Source organism: Bombus affinis, unplaced genomic scaffold (assembly GCF_024516045.1).
Source record: "Bombus affinis isolate iyBomAffi1 unplaced genomic scaffold, iyBomAffi1.2 ctg00000099.1, whole genome shotgun sequence".
Classification (NCBI taxonomy): Eukaryota; Metazoa; Arthropoda; class Insecta; order Hymenoptera; family Apidae; genus Bombus; species Bombus affinis.
Window position 1 is genome coordinate 1 of NW_026108840.1, and position 22,250 is coordinate 22,250.

A 22,250-nucleotide genomic window follows, 5' to 3' on the forward strand; every position below is an offset into this window, starting at 1 on the left:
ATAATAGCAAATATCTACAAACAACTATTCGCTGTTGTAACCTTCGACCCTGCTGCGGTTGAAAGAATCGCAACGGGTTACGGTATCTTCAGTAGCTGAAAACGCCTACCGGTTTTCGCAATCGCCCTCTCACAGTTAGCGGATAATAACCTGCTCGTCTTTGGGCACGATTTGCGAAGCCGCATTGGTTCCCGCAGAGGACACTGTTATAAATAACCATTTGTTCACATTAGATGCCAAAAGCAAGATAGAATTCTAAAGGTTTATTGATTACTTTGGATTGAATTAAGCTATTGTGACGTAATCTTATACGTCTTGTAGAGATAGCTTGCAAATTTCCTACTTTTCCATTCTTAACTATTGTTATTGCGAATGATATGTTATTATTCGCCAATTTCATTTCTTTGTGTCTGAGCGTTTCTCCATGGAAACTGGTCGCTGCAAGTGCTCTTTCGTCACATGGTTTGTTAAAAATTTCATTCGATGCTAGATCAGATATGTCCAAGCTGCCTAAACTTTCCACACGACTAGAAGCGGCATAGATTTGCACTTTTGCAAAATTCTCTTTGCCAAGATCAATTACGGTCCTATCTATTATAGCCATTTGTAATCTGTGTACCGCTACTGTCCAGCTTAGCACAAGCGATGACATTCTTTATTCAACATCTCCGTAACATTTCGTCAGTTGAAATATTGCTATTACTGGAGATATGGGAATGTAGCCGTCAGCATATTTGAATCTGCTTCCAATTCTCTCACTTTCAGCTGACCTCTTCGAAGTACTGACATATAAATTTCTTTGCCATTCCCATTGCGTCGTTTATCAAACCAACGGAAATTGGTATGTTTCGTCGCAACATAACTCGTGATCCCTCGGCTAATGTTATTGCATGCAACAGTTATCCATGATTATTTACATCTGCATGAATAATATTTTCGGAAGTTTTTTTCTCGCATGTAGCTGCTTCCCGACTCTCGCCTACTGAATGAATAACGTACACACGACGTAATTTCGCTAATTCATCAATCATTTTTGTGTTATATTCGTCTACGAATCTTACTATCTGGAATATTCTTACTGCTATATCACTCCTTCGCACTCATAGTATTTCAAACTCAGAAGTTGTTATTTCGCCAAACTGTAAATTATCTAATAGGTCGATAAACTCTGTATCATCCTTTTACCTCATATTAATGATGAGTTCGCAGAATGAAACTTGGTACTATAAATTAATCTTTACAGCACACCACTGTTTTTATACAATACAACAATGTTCTTTTGCTGGGAATAATTGCATGAAAGAGATGTCATCGAAGAGAAATACATTTATGTCACCAAATATTTCTTTATATATCTTGAATTCTTGCAGTCTTAAATGAATTATTCGCAAATTCTCGTAAGATACCATTGAGATCTCATCAACAATCAACTATCTTTTATGACGTCACTTTCGTTCCTCCTGTTCAAACTTTTGTCCTGTCACGCGGTTATAGCAGTGCCTTTCTCAATAGACAAGGGGAAACAGACAGATACAAAATTATCCCAAATATTTCAACGACAGTAACGTCAATCTTTATATATGTCGGAGATGTAGGGACATCGGGCCTTTCTTTAGGAAGATCCCCAATACTTGGGCTCGAGATGACGTAAGTGGTCGCCGAACGTAGCCACGGTCACGGGATGAACGAAATGTCTTACAGAGGAGGTACCGATGTTGAGGGACACGCTGTATAAGCAATCAAGTCTCGATCAGGAGCAATGCTGGTTTACGCGGGACTGCCTAGTTACGGCGCTTGGGAATTTGTTGATATTCCCGATCGATATGTATTTGACATATGTGACTGTATCTGTCTTTTATTTTGCAATCACCTTGGAGAGTTTACTGTCATCGTCTAGGCTGTCAGTCTGAAAGTAACCCAGCGTCTGAGTTAACGTGTCTGCGTGCTACAAAATGTATTCCATTGTACAAAGAGTTTACCCGTTGACCGTGGATTCGTTATTGAGCCCAGGAACATTGTCAATAGCTTTTGTTATACTTATTAATTATTTCACGCCTAAAATTTCTAACGATAACCCGACATATAAATCTAAGTGGTCATTGTATATTCTTTAGTCGGCATAAATCGTCACAGGATACGATCTTCTGCGAATTATTCATTTTCAACGGAAATCTGTTCGCCGCGAAGTGATGTCTGACGCACTATTAAGTTATAGAAATATCCTTCTCTGTCACTGTTCAAAGTATAATACTGCTGGCGCAGTATAGCTGGTTTATTCCTTATTCGCATACAGCACTGGATAGCCCACACAATTGTTTATTCATTAATAAGTATAAAGAAACGAAACAAGAGTAATAAATAGATAGAAAGAAATTACCGCCTTATCAATAACAATGAAAACCGTTTTACGTTCACCCTGTATTATTGGTCGCTACACTAAAGAATGTATAATAAGATGAAAAATCTTTTCCAAAGAAATATTATCAATTTTGAAATGCATTGCAAAGTGACAAATAATTTTCTTTGTATTTATACAAATAAGGAATGTTACAAGGATTAAATAATTTCAACCATATTTATATTTTATTTATACGCACGTATAACAATAGTTAGGATTACTCATTCACTTACTAAACAGCATATTATATATACCGCAACCTTTTCGAAGGTGGCGCAAAATTAAAGATACTACAATATATAGACATATCCTAAATACATATATAAAGATAACCTTTATTGTTAAGATGAGTACAAAGTGTAAGGAGAAGGGTTAAAACTTTACAAAGATGCCTGGATTTCAACTGAAGCGTTTGGCACACAATACGATGGAAAAACGGTCAGGGCATATTTAGGGATGCTTAACTGTTTCACAGCTCGTGATGGTCTGGACTGTCTCTAAGTTTCCAAAAAGGCTAATTGAGAAAGTCGTAAAATAACCGTCTACAGCCATTCCTGACAATAGTGACGACCTTGATAATAGTCACGAATTTACGACTTCTCATTAACATAAACGAAAGAAATACGAACTACAGAACGAATCCAGACAGAGCTTGTCAGTACGATGTAGTCAAATGAAATGCAAGATATTCCGACGGCAAAATCAAACCAAAACTGATGTAACAATAAATCTAAAATAATGCGATGCATACGTAGACACGGATTTCCGATAAATATTACAAAAATATATTCTAAACCTATGTATATCGCATGGGTATACACACATATCGAAAATATCGCCGGCGAATTTACCTTCATTTTCGAGGTAATCACGCAAATACAAAAGTAAAATGACAGAAGGTGTGCTTTATAAATAATCGAATTATTAATTGTTAATTATCCTCTGAAATGCAAAATTTCATCTGATCGACTCTTACTATTCCTGTAAAGGGCATACGTGTTAATTAAAACCCACCTATATCTGTAACGACATATCTATTTTTCTCTAAAATCTTTTTAATAACGTAGGGGCTTTCAAATTTCGGTACCAATTCCTTATCTACTCCCGGTGCGACGTCCGAATCACGTATCCGATCATCACGTATCGTCGATTTTGATACCCTGTCGCATTTTTATGTTTTCTGTCGTAGACGCGTTCATTTTCTTGCTCAGGCTTGTCACTTATTCCTGTCGCTTAATGAAGCCAAGCTGATTTATTTCAAACAACAATTGCGAAAGACTTTCTCCCGTTGACCTGCAAACTGTATTGTTCTAGGCGAATTCGACTGGACTCTAGACTCAAGACTGCCATTTCCCGGGTGTTTCCGACAATTTTGCCAGCATCGGTGTTCCGTTTGCCTGTGGAGTACCGAATGTAACATGTTCGACCGCATTATTAGTTAGGAATTCTTTGAATGGCCCAGTCGAGAAAACAAAAGCCTCGATTGCTAATTACTCGTCTGGGTCTACTTTAAGTTCTAAAATATTTCGTCATGAAAACTCATATTGGTAAACACCAACCTTTTATGTCTTTGTCGACTGGCATGGGCATAACCGTTTGAAAAGGTACGTTACCTTTTCTCAACTACGCAAATATCCTTCGATTTTACCACTAGTCGGCGAAAACTTTGAGCATTTCAAGCAATTGCCAAAATATTTCTGTCTTACTTTCAGTCAACCAACGTACTCTACCAATACTTTCGACGATTTTATTGAATCCTAAATGATATTATTTTCCAATTACAGCTCGTGCTAATCGCTGATGGAATCGAAGATCGAGCATCCTCCGATCGGCTCAATATCAATGGTCAGCGGCCATCGAGCGTGCGATCAGTTCGTTTTTATTGCCAGACACAGCTAAATTTCTAAACTAAACAAGTACCTTCACCTCCCCAATGGTAAGTTATTTTATTATTATTATTATTATTATTATTATTATTATTTAATTTGTACTTTACCATTTGTCCGGCTGGAAATTTGGTAAATTTTTCTAACTTAATTGCTAAATAATATGTGGATGGCTACCCCCAGCGGGATACCATCTTCGAGTTTGACTATTTTGTTTCTTTAGCGAGGTCAGTGGGGTGTTTTCTTTTTAGTCTTCTATAAATGGTAAATGTGTTCAGATTTCTTCCACGCTATTTATTTCTCAGGGTTGTGTGTGTATATATATATACACATATACAGGGCGATACTCTACAGCTGTAGAAAAATTTAAGAGGCGATTCTTCAAGCTAAAATAAGATGCAAATCAAGAATAAAAAGATTGCGTTTTCAGCTTTGTTTTTTAGTTATTGTCAATTAAAACTTAGCCGAAATGTCTCTGTGTCCGAGCAAACCTCCTTAACTGAACAAAAGTAGGTCAGCCTAAACAGCGAGACGCACAGGGATCCTCAAATCGAACGACACATAGGCTTGCCTAGCACAAATCGTAGAGAAGAATATTATGACATTTGACGACGTAAACCATCTTGCGCGACGCTTTGTAAGAAAAATCGTAAATGAATGACAAATAATATTTAAAAGTAAAAGAAATCAAAACGTTTAAGAAACTAAAAACGGAAAGGCTCAAAAATATCTACAGTAGAATAACCTAAACCTCTACTAAATTAAACTTTATGTTTGTACTTTATGTTTGGCTGTTGAAATGATCCTGCCCTTCCAGAACTGTTTTACCCTCCTACCAAATTTCTAAAATCTAAACATGTTATGTAACAAGATAGTAGTGGAGAGTCCATTCAGAAAGAAACTAATATTTAGTTGCGAATAACTAAAAAAACAGAGCCCGAAACGCAATTTTTTTTATCCTTGAGTTTGACTTTATTTTAGTTTCAGGAATCACCCCTTAAATATTTTTACACCTGTGGCCGAACATCCCGCATAATTCCATTAACGCGCACGCTATTAATACATTTACTGTAATTTGTATCAGTACAGATACAAGCTTTCTGTTATAATGTACTGTTATAAGGACTTTCTGTTATAATGTATTGCAATTTAATACAAATAAATATAAAGTTGACGAGATTTTAAATAATATAAATATAAACGAGTTGAAGTTTTATAGCATGGCACTCGAGCATTGCCATACCAAATGCAGTCTACGACATTTTACGCCGCCTTCGAAAAGGTTGCTGCAGTATACTTATTATACTGTAATATGTAAAAAGAGTAATCTTAACCATTGTTATCAACGGGGATCAAGCGAACTTAAAACACCGTGCACAACCACATACTCGAGGCTGTAAGAAATATCTGTCGTAATTCAATCAAAAATGAATATTATCTATGTATTGAGTTTGAGTTAGCTTCTCGAATCACTACGTGAAATAATAAAAAATATTATTTTCATAGAATAATGTTATCTAATTAATCATTCGCCTACTATTCTAATAATTGATTCGTTATTATTTCATGCAACCCAACTCTCTGGCAACGGCATTGAAAAATCTAAACCAAATCGGAAACATAGATCATATTCACTTTTAATTTAGCTGTAAATTATAATCATAGAGATATAAGGATAGAGTGCGAGGGCGAGCTGAGAAAGCGAAAGCGAAAGCGGAAGAGAACGCTGCATAAATGCCTCTTGTGTCCTTGTCTAATAACGCATGCTCATTCGTATAGCAAACATATAAGTGTATAACCAACACAAACATTGTCAGTGTCATGCCTGATTAGACAAGGACAGAAGACACTTTTATGCAGCGTTCTTTCTACTCCTATATCGCATCCACTTACACGATAATTTAAGACTATATGACTCGCGTACTCTAACTCTTTGTATATCTATGGTTATAATAGACATTTATTGCAGTCTCACAGTTGTTCGAAATTTTGAGTTTTAGAACATGTCTAAGAATCATCGAAATGGAAAGGTAGGTAGCATTTTTGCACTTCCATCAAAATTACTATTAACAAATTGAACACTTTAAACACTCCATCCATTACATAAATCTCTATTATATAATTGTGATAGTATGACATATTTTTAATCTTCTAATCTATGACCAGAGAGGAAACTTCCTTTCTGCTGTGACGTCCATATCTCATAAAAAGGTTATTTGAAAGTTAGTGGTTTTCACGTTCGTGTTCTATGTATATATGTAGCGCTTAATGTTCTAAAACAGACAACAATTTAAATATCCGTGAAGGTCACCTTTTATGAACATTGTAAGTTATAATTTAATTTTATACATATAAGAAATCATTCATATTATAATATTGAAATATACATCTATACAGATATTGCATACATATGTATGTATGTTAGGTTAGAAAAATTTACCAAATATCCAGCTGGACAAATTGTAAAGTACAAATTAAATAAAAAAAAAAGAAAAAAGAAAAAAAAAGAAAGAAAGGATATGTATATATATATATACATATATATGTACAGCAAATTTCCAATTAGATGAATTTTTTACTGTATATTCCAAAAACAATATGTAAAACGATTTTAATTAATATTATCATTTGTCATTTTACATCTACCTATTTACAAGATTACTGTGGACTTGTCTAAAACCACCAGAAATGAATAACATAGAAACTTAGTACTTTACCGTGTCGCTGCTGTTACTGCAAAAAGCACACGACCACAAAGTATTAGTAGTAGTAGTTGGTAATATTAGTATTGCTAACCACTATTACTAGTAATAAATATTAGTAATAGTGATTATGAAAACAGTCAATCATATATATTTTGAAAATATTTAGATTTTTTTCTTTGGTTACACTAAAATAAATTCTCTCTTATTTAAGCAAACGGCTCAAAAAATATTTGTTTAGGTATACAATATAATGTATATCTCCTATATGATTATAAAATGGTACATGTAACTTAGAAGAAACCATGTTTAGAACCTCGTATGACTGGTTACTACTTACAGACTTAGTAATATGTGTAAATATTTATAGTATATTTAAGAGATTTATGGCCTAACAAAATGATAAGCCTCATTAAATAGACATAGCGACAAATGATTTCTATCAGACTGTTTTAACATTATTAAGCGATCTATTAAGAAGGATATTATTTTACAATTTTCATGTATAATAAAGATTTAGAGGTCGTCTTCAGATACTTTAACAAATTACAGAGTATCCTAAATCTAACTCACAAAAGGATATTATAAAAGATGTATACCAACTTTGTCTATCTGAAATATCTCTTATTACTTTAATTAACAGAAAGCAGTAAGTTATAAAATATATTTAGATTCTAAAACAGATCTAATATGATGACGATGTATTTTCTTTTATATATATATATATATATATATATATATATATATATATATATATATGGTGATATCATATACAAAAGATCTTCAGAGTCCTTTCAAGACCTTTTAAGACCTTCATGTCAGTTTCATTTTTTAGTGAAATGTCTTATATTCCAATTTCATAAAATGTTTAATAATGAACATAAAAGTACTTCATTAGATTAATTGTAAAATTCAGTGTTACTAAGATTCCTTCTATCTTTCTTTACAGAAAGATTAATTTTATTAGTGTTTTTTAGATGTGTATGTGTGCATATATTGTTTATCGTAATGAGGCTTGTAATTTAGTACAACCTTTGATTAGATAAGTACACGTTCAATATTTTAGATACAAACAAACAGTAAATAGTGACTATTAGAAACAGCAGTGTTAGATTGTTGGCGTTATTCTTACAAGAATATTGATATTGAGACATTGTGAAAGTCTAAACCACACATATTTTTCATACGAGAAACACAATTTTTTGGCCTGCTCGAACCTTACAATTGTTATTTTTGGATGTTTTGTTGGGTAGTATATCAGTAACACTGCAAAATATAATAGAAATATTTCACAATGCAAGTAATAAATTCGACAAACTCAAATGTATGAGGAATTATTTTCAATATAATCCCAATTCTATAGAAGTCAGACATAAAAGTTATATGCCTTGACAACACAAATTCTACAGAGCGTTTTACCTTTTCGCCTACAAAGAAACTATTACAACAAAGTATGTCTTCCTCCTAATTTTTTGTAAATAATTCTTATTCTTCTCTTATTATTTGAAACAATAAAAATGAAGTGAACAGAGTTGGAGGAATACCTTGTATAATACTTACAGCAGCTACAATATCTACATAAATTTTAAAACATTTATCCTATTTAATATTTTTTAAATTTAAGTGACACAATCTTAAACTTAATAATTGTCAATTGTATGAATTTAAAAGTTGTGTTCATGTGTTACAAAGCCTAATAAACACAAAGAGTAACATGCAGTTTTGTAACAAAATTTTACTTGAAATCTTTTACGCAAACATTCTATGAAGATAAAAAGAACAGTACATATTTTCCTAAGACCACTGTTATATGATTTTTTGCTGTCATATCCCAATTGGTTATAAGTTTCAAACATAATAATGATGAATGCATATAATTCTGTTCATATTCAATTGTCAGTAGTCGTTGAAATCCATGATTGTTTTCCAGGTTGGGGTTAGGTTATATAAACTTTTATATGAATAATCTAATATAAAAAAGGAATATTTATATGTATCTAACGTTGATATTGACAAGATTTTATGTAATTATTCTATTATACGTATACAATTAGCGATATTTAATTTTATTACTAAATGTATACACATATTCGTATTTACGAGTTATATTTCTTTAAATATTTATACGCAATTATTCTTCAACCTATTTGTTATTAGAAGTAAAAATACTACTCTTATTTATGTAAAAATATCTCTAGAATCTTCAGGCGACTCTTATCTTTTTAAATGGGACTAAATGTAACATTTAAACATGATAAATTATGTATGTATTTTTTTCTAAAGCTCAATAATTGCCTTTATTATAACGTATAGTCTAACCTATATTCTAATATTCTACATTTCTGATATTTTAATGTATTCTAATATTCTAACGTATTCTAATATTTTATAACTCTGGTATCCTCACATATTCTAATATTCTATAATTCTGGTATTTTAATATATTCTAATATTTATATAGAAGCATTGTTCTTTATTACTTAACGTACATAATATACGTCACCGTGATTCTTCAGGACTAACGTTACTCTATTAAACCAGTTGCACTACCAGCCAAATAATGCATTAACGGATTAACGGATTCTGCTATTAGCTTTTGTGAACAGAAAGGCTGCAGATTTGATATGGGATCAGTTTTATTCGGTTATGTTAGCGGACTGTCAACAGAAATACAAGAAAACCTCGTGCAGCGGATCTTCGCAGAAATCAAACAGATTCTGTTCATTAATCTAATCTATCTATTTGTAATAAAATACTGGAGAAAATAATAAAAGATATACCGAAGAAAATAGTAAAAGTAAAATAAAAAGTATGGTCACAGTTATAATAATAGTTCGCCCGATTTTAGTTCTGAATTGTCTAAATGTCTAAATATTGGCAAATTTTCTTCGCATTCTTCATTATCAGCAGAATGGTCTTCTTCGTCCATTGCTTGTTCTGGATTTATGTTACATGTTGATGGTTAATGGTTCTGATTGGATGTATGGGGTACGTAATAATGACGGTACTTTTGATTTACTTAAATTCTTTAGTTATTGCTTATGAACTCTGTTTGTAAGGCTAATGCATGAGATATATGGATCTGATGTTTCCGTAGCTCTATTAAATATATGTATGCTGTAAATTGTTCTTACAACTATTTTTGCAAGCGTGAAAATTGTCTATCATATTTGTAAAATTTGTTTTTAGATTCCGCTGCGTCTTCTGCTAAGTGGCCTTGAGATTAAAATGCATTGTTGAAAATCTGCCTGCTACGTATTAAAATTTTGTGTATTGTTTGTGGCATTGGATACCACGAGGATGCCTTTTTAAATAATTTTGCATTGTGAAAACAATGTGATTTAAATTTCTTTAAATCTATAGGAAACTGGCAAGATATTGTTATTACAATCGTTCGTAAATTCTAGGGTAGGTTCATGTTTACACCTGTTGTGTTTGCTAATATTTGTGTTTGTTGAAATGCTCGACGAGCTGCGTTCTCGTCATTTGAATTCTCGCTACCTGCAGGTTTAGGAATAATTGTTATATTTCTTTTTTTTTCAATGAAGAAGCTATTTTTTGTCGTCTTTTTGTTTTATTTACCATTTTTCAGTTCTCATTCTGCGAGATATATGAATGATGCATTCCAGAAATCGAATCCACGCATGAAGGGGACTGAAGTCACGTTGTAAATTTCTATTTTTTTTTTTTTTTTTTTTTATTTAATTTGTATTTTTCAATTTGTCCAGCTGGACATTCGGTCAATTTTTCTATCTTTATTGCTAACTAACATGTGAATGGCCAGCCCTAACGGAATACCATCTTCTAGTTTGTCTATTTTATTGCTTTAGTGAGATCAGGGGGGGGGGGTGTTTTCTCTTTAGTCTTCTTTTCATGAGATTTCTGCTCGTTTCAGCTGATTTGTATGTGTTGTCATTCTTTTCTTATATTTTTTTGCGTATCTGCCGATTTTTTCTTTGATCGTTGATATTTTTAGGTCTCTCCGTAAATCCTTGATTCTGACATACCATGGGGCCGTTGACTATTGATCTGAGTATCTTCGATTGTAGCGACTCGAGTTTATTTATGTGACTCATTGCTGCTGTCTCCCATAGTGGTATTCCGTACGTTCAAATTAGTTTTATTATCGTTTTGTAAATTTTTAGTCTATTTTCTATGCTGAGCTTAGACTTTCGACTAGTTATCCAGTACATCTGTCTTCCTTTTATCCGTATTTTGTCTATAATTGATTTAGTATGCTACTTCCATGTAAGTTGTGTGTCTAACTGGAGTCCTAGATATTTAACTTTTTGCTTTGTTTGTCTTATGTGCGCGCCATTCAATTGGATATTTGGTGGTTTCTGTTTTCGTAGTGTAAATGTAATATGGTTGCATTTATTCGGGTTTTCTTCTGTTTGTTTATCTTACAGCCATTTTGAATTACTTTTGCCGTTGTATGTTACTCGTGGGTTCTTCATTATCGAGATATTTGCAAAAAACAGTCGATACCACTACAGTCAATTCAGCCCATATGTGTGTATTTGTGAAGCTCACTAGCATAGCCGCTTGACGATCTGTTTACATCCATCAGTCATTGATCTGTTTACCTTGGTGTTAAATTTTACAAAACTAAATAATCGTTTACAACTGCATATGTGAGACTGCAAGAGATTTTTCTAAAAATCTATTTCGACGACAATTTTGACAGTCGAACAATTAAATTCCTTGATATTATGGTTGAGATGTTTGCAATTTTTAACAATAGCAATACGATGTAAAAGGCTAATATGAATTGTAATTATATTATTATTTATTATCCAAAATCATAGTCAGCCGTTTTACGGTGTGACAGTTGGATTTAAAGATTAAGTCAAACTTAACGCAGGTCATTAATGATAATTTTTTTCACTATGCAGTTGTACACAGGACTGCAATATGAAGGATATATAATAGGAATACCCAATGAAATACTCAAGCTCGCCTAGCCTTTGTTTATAGTTAATATATATTACCTGATACTATGACATAAACAAAATGTAAGATATGTAATGTGTGTTTTTTTTTTTGCGTGAGGAGGGGAAAATGCTGTTACGCATGCCCAGTGACCCGCATCACTGGGTTATGTTGGACTCGGGCGGATGTTGTTGCCACACCCACTAAAAACCCCTCCTCCTTCTTCCTCTGCTTTGAGGACAGACAACCCCGGTAAAATAATAATAAATAATAAAGCTCAGAAGTAGTTGTCTATAATTTAATCCGATTATGTTTGCTCGAGATTAATGACAGTAGGTTTGAGCTCGAAGTGACACAACTGGTTACTAAACGTAGCCACGGTCACGGGATGGACGTTTTTACCTAACAGAGGTATGGAGTTGCTGTATAGCTCTCCTTAAAAATATAGTTGTAGCGGCACACGTGCTCGAGGACAAATCAAGCCACGTGTAGTTTTGCCTCGGAGTATCATTATCGTAGGACACACACATATTGCATTAATAATCAAACTCCGAGCAGAAACAATGTCGCCGTTACGTGGAACCGTCTAACAAAGGCGATTGGAATTTTACCGGTACCCCCTCGACCAATATAATGTAAACGAACGCGGTCGTAAGGAGAGAAGAGTTTCATCAGTCTCAATTATGTGCGTTGGTCCAACATCAGCGAGTTACACACGTCCTAGCGAACATTTTTGTATCTTTTATTGTTGAAGATATACTCTCTACGCTTCAACAAGAGTTAGTTAGAGTTCTACTTGTACTGTGGACAAGTAAGTTGAGTTACACTCGAATTGTGGACAAGTAAGTTGGAGTTCGACTTAGACTTTGGAGGAAAGCGCATTTGCTATCCCGTTGATCATTGTCATTAGCATCTCGAGTATCTAATCACCATGGTTACTTGTTAAATTCTGTAATAATCATATTTGTACCAGTAAATATCATCTCTATTGTATAACAACAATGACTAATCCAAATGAAGATTCGTTACACGCCCCTAACCCCGATGAGAGCTCGACATATATATACATTAATAAGAAATACCAATTGAAAACATGTACTGATTTTCTCAATCAATTCTAGTATATAAGAGAATAACAGTGTTACTATTTATAACTTTAAATTAATTTATAATTGTTTTCCATTATATTATTTAGTAAATAATTAGCTTCTTTTAAAATTACATTATTACAGATGTTCATTCATTGGGGTATAACAGGTGCTGGAAAAATATCACATGATTTTGTAACATGCTTACGAACATTACCAGAATCCGAACATGTAGTTCTTGCAGTAGCGGCACGTGAACTATCAAGGGCACAGAACTTTTCTAGCTTACATAAAACTAAAAAGGCGTTCGACAATTATGTAGAGCTAGCGGAAGACAAGAATATTGGTATGTTTCGTGTTTTTTTAAGCTGAATTAATATAGAAATAATCTTTTTATAAACGTTTTTGAACGTTATTGAATCTAACAAATCCGCCTTACTCTCCTTGCCTCTGGAAACGCAAGAGCACGCAAGAGCAAGAGAACGCACGTTCAGTTCCTCGCTTGAGTGCGACCCATACCATGGTTCCTTTGGGACCTCTTATCCTCATAATGAGTGGAATACGTTACAATAAAAAACAAATTTGGCCTTGAAAATCATGCTCCAGATCAATTTTGCACAAACATTTTATTACAAATCTCCACCGATCCAGATGTTTAGAATCACGCTACGGTGGTTTTTACACATACTTTTCATACACCCTGTACATTGTACACTGTGCATACTCGCCACTCGGCAAGGAAATCATACACGCAATTCATTTACCACTCGTTTTTTCATCACTTCGACACTCTCTAACTTCGCATGCGCAATTACTCTACAGATACGCACCTCCGAAATACCGAAAGCTAAATACGATAGCCAGTTTTTGTGAAATAACACAAAATTGTTGTAATCTATTGTTTTGTATTTTTTTACATTTACAGATGTCGTATATATTGGAACGTTACATCCTCAACACTTTGACATTGCAAAATTAATGTTAAATCATGGGAAACATGTTTTATGTGAAAAACCTTTAACTATGAATTTGAAGCAAACAACAGAGTTGATAAATTTAGCAAAGCAGAAGAAGTTGTTCGTAATGGAAGGTATTTGGAGTAGTAGTTGTTTTCCTATATATGAAACTCTTAAAAAAGAAATTGTCATAGAGTGTTATCAGCGTTGTCATAGACTGTTGTCACCATATTTTAAAAAGAATCGTTGTAACGAAGTTAGTGAGTGACGAATAGTGATTGCGCAAACATAGATTGCCGGAGCATCGAACGATATTGTAACAATCATACCGTTACCAAATCTACTAGCACTATACCATTTTCCTCCATATATATATGCCTAAGATACAATAAGTTACATATATATAAAATATGTATGTATGTATATTTCAATATTCCTATAAGATATACAGGGTATATTGTTTAATACCAACCACCATTTTTCGAGTGTTTCCAATAATATCGTATCGTCGCGTGAAAAGGTCCGCGCGACGTCCTTCATTGTCTGACCGTCAAGGCCCAAGCACCGTTAGAGAAACACTCAATAAACCTAAGGCCCTACCATAAACCGAGTCTTATTAGTTGGCAGGAAGCTTTAATCGTACAAGTATTTTCGGTTTATTACTGGTACTTAAAAGGTCCTTAGGTCTATTGTACATTCTTCCAAATTACGGAGAAAGGAAGTAGTTAGCTAATGGGAAAAACGAAATAATTGCCTAACGGAAAAGCTGGCAACATAACCGAATAAAACTGATCCCATATCAAATCTGCAGCCTTTCTGTTCACAAAAGCTAATAGCAGAATCCGTTAATCCGTTAATGCATTATTTGGCTGGTAGTGCAACTGGTTTAATAGAGTAACGTTAGTCCTGAAGAATCACGGTGACGTATATTATGTACGTTAAGTAATAAAGAACAATGCTTCTATATAAATATTAGAATATATTAAAATACCAGAATTATAGAATATTAGAATATGTGAGGATACCAGAGTTATAAAATATTAGAATACGTTAGAATATTAGAATACATTAAAATATCAGAAATGTAGAATATTAGAATATAGGTTAGACTATACGTTATAATAAAGGCAATTATTGAGCTTTAGAAAAAAATACATACATAATTTATCATGTTTAAATGTTACATTTAGTCCCATTTAAAAAGATAAGAGTCGCCTGAAGATTCTAGAGATATTTTTACATAAATAAGAGTAGTATTTTTACTTCTAATAACAAATAGGTTGAAGAATAATTGCGTATAAATATTTAAAGAAATATAACTCGTAAATACGAATATGTGTATACATTTAGTAATAAAATTAAATATCGCTAATTGTATACGTATAATAGAATAATTACATAAAATCTTGTCAATATCAACGTTAGATACATATAAATATTCCTTTTTTATATTAGATTATTCATATAAAAGTTTATATAACCTAACCCCAACCTGGAAAACAATCATGGATTTCAACGACTACTGACAATTGAATATGAACAGAATTATATGCATTCATCATTATTATGTTTGAAACTTATAACCAATTGGGATATGACAGCAAAAAATCATATAACAGTGGTCTTAGGAAAATATGTACTGTTCTTTTTATCTTCATAGAATGTTTGCGTAAAAGATTTCAAGTAAAATTTTGTTACAAAACTGCATGTTACTCTTTGTGTTTATTAGGCTTTGTAACACATGAACACAACTTTTAAATTCATACAATTGACAATTATTAAGTTTAAGATTGTGTCACTTAAATTTAAAAAATATTAAATAGGATAAATGTTTTAAAATTTATGTAGATATTGTAGCTGCTGTAAGTATTATACAAGTTATTCCTCCAACTCTGTTCACTTCAATTTCATTGTTTCAAATAATAAGAGAAGAATAAGAATTATTTACAAAAAATTAGGAGGAAGACATACTTTGTTGTAATAGTTTCTTTGTAGGCGAAAAGGTAAAACGCTCTGTAGAATTTGTGTTGTCAAGGCATATAACTTTTATGTCTGACTTCTATAGAATTGGGATTATATTGAAAATAATTCCTCATACATTTGAGTTTGTCGAATTTATTACTTGCATTGTGAAATATTTCTATTATATTTTGCAGTGTTACTGATATACTACCCAACAAAACATCCAAAAATAACAATTGTAAGGTTCGAGCAGGCCAAAAAATTGTGTTTCTGGTATGAAAAATATGTGTGGTTTAGACTTTCACAGTGTCTCAATATCAATATTCTTGTAAGAATAACGCCAACAATCTAACACTGCTGTTTCTAATAGTCACTATTTACTGTTTGTTTGTATCTAAAATATTGAACGTGTACTTATCTAAGCAAAGGTTGTACTAAATTACAAGCCTCATTACGATAAACAATATATGCACACATACACATCTAAAAAACACTAATAAAATTAATCTTTCTGTAAAGAAAGATAGAAGGAATCTTAGTAACACTGAATTTTGCAATTAATCTAATGAAGTACTTTTATGTTCATTATTCAACATTTTATGAAATTGGAATATAAGACATTTCACTAAAAAATGAAACTGACATGAAGGTCTTAAAAGGTCTTGAAAGGACTCTGAAGATCCTTTGTATATGATATCACCATATATATATATATATATATAAAAGAAAATACATCGTCATCATATTAGATCTGTTTTAGAATCTAAATATATTTTATAACTTACTGTTTTCTGTTATTTAAAGTAATAAGAGATATTTCAGATAGACAAAGTTGGTATACATCTTTTATAATATCCTTTTGTAAGCTAGATTTAGGATACTGAGTAATTTGTTAAAGTATTTGAAGACGACCTCTAAATCTTTATTATACATGAAAATTGTAAAATAATATCCTTCTTAATAGTTCGCTTAATAATGTCAAAACAGTCTGATAGAAATCATTTGTCGCTATGTCTATTTAATGAGGCTTATCATTTTGTTAGGCCATAAATCTCTTAAATATACTATAAATATTTACACATATTAATAAGTCTGTAAGTAGTAACCAGTCATACGAGGTTCTAAACATGGTTTCTTCTAAGTTACATGTACCATTTTATAATCATATAGGAGATATACATTATATTGTATACCTAAACAAATATTTTTTGAGCCGTTTGCTTAAATAAGAGAGAATTTATTTTAGTGTAACCAAAGAAAAAAATCTAAATATTTTCAAAATATATATGATTGACTGTTTTCATAATCACTATTACTAATATTTATTACTAGTAATAGTGGTTAGCAATACTAATATTACCAACTACTACTACTAATACTTTGTGGTCGTGTGCTTTTTGCAGTAACAGCAGCGACACGGTAAAGTACTAAGTTTCTATGTTATTCATTTCTGGTGGTTTTAGACAAGTCCACAGTAATCTTGTAAATAGGTAGATGTAAAATGACAAATGATAATATTAATTAAAATCGTTTTACATATTGTTTTTGGAATATACAGTAAAAAATTCATCTAATTGGAAATTTGCTGTACATATATATGTATATATATATATACATATCGTTTCTTTCTTTTTTTTTCTTTTTTTCTTTTTTTTTTATTTAATTTGTACTTTACAATTTGTCCAGCTGGATATTTGGTAAATTTTTCTAACCTAACATACATACATATGTATGCAATATCTGTATAGATGTATATTTCAATATTATAATATGAATGATTTCTTATATGTATAAAATTAAATTATAACTTACAATGTTCATAAAAGGTGACCTTCACGGATATTTAAATTGTTGTCTGTTTTAGAACATTAAGCGCTACATATATACATAGAACACGAACGTGAAAACCACTAACTTTCAAATAACCTTTTTATGAGATATGGACGTCACAGCAGAAAGGAAGTTTCCTCTCTGGTCATAGATTAGAAGATTAAAAATATGTCATACTATCACAATTATATAATAGAGATTTATGTAATGGATGGAGTGTTTAAAGTGTTCAATTTGTTAATAGTAATTTTGATGGAAGTGCAGAAATGCTACCTACCTTTCCATTTCGATGATTCTTAGACATGTTCTAAAACTCAAAATTTCGAACAACTGTGAGACTGCAATAAATGTCTATTATAACCATAGATATACAAAGAGTTAGAGTACGCGAGTCATATAGTCTTAAATTATCGTGTAAGTGGATGCGATATAGGAGTAGAAAGAACGCTGCATAAAAGTGTCTTCTGTCCTTGTCTAATCAGGCATGACACTGACAATGTTTGTGTTGGCTATACACTTATATGTTTGCTATACGAATGAGCATGCGTTATTAGACAAGGACACAAGAGGCCTTTATGCAGCGTTCTCTTTCGCTTTCGCTTTCGCTTTCTCAGCTCGCCCCCGCACTCTATCCTTATATCTCTATGATTATAATTTACAGCTAAATTAAAAGTGAATATGATCTATGTTTCCGATTTGGTTTAGATTTTTCAATGCCGTTGCCAGAGAGTTGGGTTGCATGAAATAATAACGAATCAATTATTAGAATAGTAGGCGAATGATTAATTAGATAACATTATTCTATGAAAATAATATTTTTTATTATTTCACGTAGTGATTCGAGAAGCTAACTCAAACTCAATACATAGATAATATTCATTTTTGATTGAATTACGACAGATATTTCTTACAGCCTCGAGTATGTGGTTGTGCACGGTGTTTTAAGTTCGCTTGATCCCCGTTGATAACAATGGTTAAGATTACTCTTTTTACATATTACAGTATAATAAGTATACTGCAGCAACCTTTTCGAAGGCGGCGTAAAATGTCGTAGACTGCATTTGGTATGGCAATGCTCGAGTGCCATGCTATAAAACTTCAACTCGTTTATATTTATATTATTTAAAATCTCGTCAACTTTATATTTATTTGTATTAAATTGCAATACATTATAACAGAAAGTCCTTATAACAGTACATTATAACAGAAAGCTTGTATCTGTACTGATACAAATTACAGTAAATGTATTAATAGCGTGCGCGTTAATGGAATTATGCGGGATGTTCGGCCACAGGTGTAAAAATATTTAAGGGGTGATTCCTGAAACTAAAATAAAGTCAAAATCAAGGATAAAAAAAATTGCGTTTCGGGCTCTGTTTTTTTAGTTATTCGCAACTAAATATTAGTTTCTTTCTGAATGGACTCTCCACTACTATCTTGTTACATAACATGTTTAGATTTTAGAAATTTGGTAGGAGGGTAAAACAGTTCTGGAAGGGCAGGATCATTTCAACAGCCAAACATAAAGTACAAACATAAAGTTTAATTTAGTAGAGGTTTAGGTTATTCTACTGTAGATATTTTTGAGCCTTTCCGTTTTTAGTTTCTTAAACGTTTTGATTTCTTTTACTTTTAAATATTATTTGTCATTCATTTACGATTTTTCTTACAAAGCGTCGCGCAAGATGGTTTACGTCGTCAAATGTCATAATATTCTTCTCTACGATTTGTGCTAGGCAAGCCTATGTGTCGTTCGATTTGAGGATCCCTGTGCGTCTCGCTGTTTAGGCTGACCTACTTTTGTTCAGTTAAGGAGGTTTGCTCGGACACAGAGACATTTCGGCTAAGTTTTAATTGACAATAACTAAAAAACAAAGCTGAAAACGCAATCTTTTTATTCTTGATTTGCATCTTATTTTAGCTTGAAGAATCGCCTCTTAAATTTTTCTACAGCTGTAGAGTATCGCCCTGTATATGTGTATATATATATACACACACAACCCTGAGAAATAAATAGCGTGGAAGAAATCTGAACACATTTACCATTTATAGAAGACTAAAAAGAAAACACCCCACTGACCTCGCTAAAGAAACAAAATAGTCAAACTCGAAGATGGTATCCCGCTGGGGGTAGCCATCCACATATTATTTAGCAATTAAGTTAGAAGAATTTACCAAATTTCCAGCCGGACAAATGGTAAAGTACAAATTAAATAATAATAATAATAATAATAATAATAAAATAACTTACCATTGGGGAGCTGAAGGTACTTGTTTAGTTTAGAAATTTAGCTGTGTCTGGCAATAAAAACGAACTGATCGCACGCTCGATGGCCGCTGACCATTGATATTGAGCCGATCGGAGGATGCTCGATCTTCGATTCCATCAGCGATTAGCACGAGCTGTAATTGGAAAATAATATCATTTAGGATTCAATAAAATCGTCGAAAGTATTAGTAGAGTACGTTGGTTGACTGAAAGTAAGACAGAAATATTTTGGCAATTGTTTGAAATGTTCAAAGTTTTCACCGACTAGTGGTAAAATCGAAGGATATTTGCGTAGTTGAGAAAAGGTAACGTACCTTTTCAAACGGTTATGCCCATGCCAGTCGACAAAGACATAAAAGGTTGGTGTTTACCAATATGAGTTTTCATGACGAAATATTTTAGAACTTAAAGTAGACCCAGACGAGTAATTAGCAATCGAGGCTTTTGTTTTCTCGACTGGGCCATTCAAAGAATTCCTAACTAATAATGCGGTCGAACATGTTACATTCGGTACTCCACAGGCAAACGGAACACCGATGCTGGCAAAATTGTCGGAAACACCCGGGAAATGGCAGTCTTGAGTCTAGAGTCCAGTCGAATTCGCCTAGAACAATACAGTTTGCAGGTCAACGGGAGAAAGTCTTTCGCAATTGTTGTTTGAAATAAATCAGCTTGGCTTCATTAAGCGACAGGAATAAGTGACAAGCCTGAGCAAGAAAATGAACGCGTCTACGACAGAAAACATAAAAATGCGACAGGGTATCAAAATCGACGATACGTGATGATCGGATACGTGATTCGGACGTCGCACCGGGAGTAGATAAGGAATTGGTACCGAAATTTGAAAGCCCCTACGTTATTAAAAAGATTTTAGAGAAAAATAGATATGTCGTTACAGATATAGGTGGGTTTTAATTAACACGTATGCCCTTTACAGGAATAGTAAGAGTCGATCAGATGAAATTTTGCATTTCAGAGGATAATTAACAATTAATAATTCGATTATTTATAAAGCACACCTTCTGTCATTTTACTTTTGTATTTGCGTGATTACCTCGAAAATGAAGGTAAATTCGCCGGCGATATTTTCGATATGTGTGTATACCCATGCGATATACATAGGTTTAGAATATATTTTTGTAATATTTATCGGAAATCCGTGTCTACGTATGCATCGCATTATTTTAGATTTATTGTTACATCAGTTTTGGTTTGATTTTGCCGTCGGAATATCTTGCATTTCATTTGACTACATCGTACTGACAAGCTCTGTCTGGATTCGTTCTGTAGTTCGTATTTCTTTCGTTTATGTTAATGAGAAGTCGTAAATTCGTGACTATTATCAAGGTCGTCACTATTGTCAGGAATGGCTGTAGACGGTTATTTTACGACTTTCTCAATTAGCCTTTTTGGAAACTTAGAGACAGTCCAGACCATCACGAGCTGTGAAACAGTTAAGCATCCCTAAATATGCCCTGACCGTTTTTCCATCGTATTGTGTGCCAAACGCTTCAGTTGAAATCCAGGCATCTTTGTAAAGTTTTAACCCTTCTCCTTACACTTTGTACTCATCTTAACAATAAAGGTTATCTTTATATATGTATTTAGGATATGTCTATATATTGTAGTATCTTTAATTTTGCGCCACCTTCGAAAAGGTTGCGGTATATATAATATGCTGTTTAGTAAGTGAATGAGTAATCCTAACTATTGTTATACGTGCGTATAAATAAAATATAAATATGGTTGAAATTATTTAATCCTTGTAACATTCCTTATTTGTATAAATACAAAGAAAATTATTTGTCACTTTGCAATGCATTTCAAAATTGATAATATTTCTTTGGAAAAGATTTTTCATCTTATTATACATTCTTTAGTGTAGCGACCAATAATACAGGGTGAACGTAAAACGGTTTTCATTGTTATTGATAAGGCGGTAATTTCTTTCTATCTATTTATTACTCTTGTTTCGTTTCTTTATACTTATTAATGAATAAACAATTGTGTGGGCTATCCAGTGCTGTATGCGAATAAGGAATAAACCAGCTATACTGCGCCAGCAGTATTATACTTTGAACAGTGACAGAGAAGGATATTTCTATAACTTAATAGTGCGTCAGACATCACTTCGCGGCGAACAGATTTCCGTTGAAAATGAATAATTCGCAGAAGATCGTATCCTGTGACGATTTATGCCGACTAAAGAATATACAATGACCACTTA

General features: G+C 32.7%; 1 protein-coding gene and 3 long non-coding RNA genes across 7 annotated transcripts; 1 reads left to right on the top strand and 3 right to left on the bottom strand.

Annotated features, from left to right (window-relative positions):
- Window positions 1-2,561: 2,561 nt before the first annotated feature.
- LOC126927401 (uncharacterized) lies at window positions 2,562-5,545 on the bottom strand. The gene is made up of 2 exons (XR_007715442.1): window positions 4,395-5,545; window positions 2,562-4,306 (listed from the first exon to the last, which is right to left on the bottom strand). It is a non-coding gene; the product is annotated as an uncharacterized LOC126927401 (long non-coding RNA).
- Window positions 5,546-6,098: 553 nt separating this feature from the next.
- On the top strand, window positions 6,099-21,778 carry LOC126927394 (trans-1,2-dihydrobenzene-1,2-diol dehydrogenase-like). 4 transcript variants are annotated; one of them, XM_050743552.1, is made up of 5 exons: window positions 6,099-6,314; window positions 13,151-13,352; window positions 13,932-14,895; window positions 20,545-20,854; window positions 20,961-21,778. In XM_050743552.1, exons 1-3 carry the CDS (start codon window positions 6,288-6,290, stop codon window positions 14,228-14,230), a joined length of 528 nt encoding a protein of 175 aa, XP_050599509.1. In that variant the 5' UTR covers window positions 6,099-6,287; the 3' UTR covers window positions 14,231-14,895; window positions 20,545-20,854; window positions 20,961-21,778. The 4 variants fall into 4 exon arrangements, with proteins under 4 accessions (XP_050599509.1, XP_050599506.1, XP_050599507.1 ...); XM_050743553.1 differs by lacking the exon at window positions 6,099-6,314 and adding exons at window positions 6,399-6,414; window positions 6,451-6,609 and having other exon boundaries at window positions 20,545-21,778; XM_050743549.1 differs by having other exon boundaries at window positions 20,545-21,778.
- Window positions 7,733-9,540, bottom strand: LOC126927406 (uncharacterized). The gene is made up of 2 exons (XR_007715447.1): window positions 9,476-9,540; window positions 7,733-8,252 (listed from the first exon to the last, which is right to left on the bottom strand). It is a non-coding gene; the product is annotated as an uncharacterized LOC126927406 (long non-coding RNA).
- On the bottom strand, window positions 16,058-18,538 carry LOC126927402 (uncharacterized). The gene is made up of 2 exons (XR_007715443.1): window positions 17,932-18,538; window positions 16,058-17,895 (listed from the first exon to the last, which is right to left on the bottom strand). It is a non-coding gene; the product is annotated as an uncharacterized LOC126927402 (long non-coding RNA).
- Window positions 21,779-22,250: the final 472 nt, after the last annotated feature.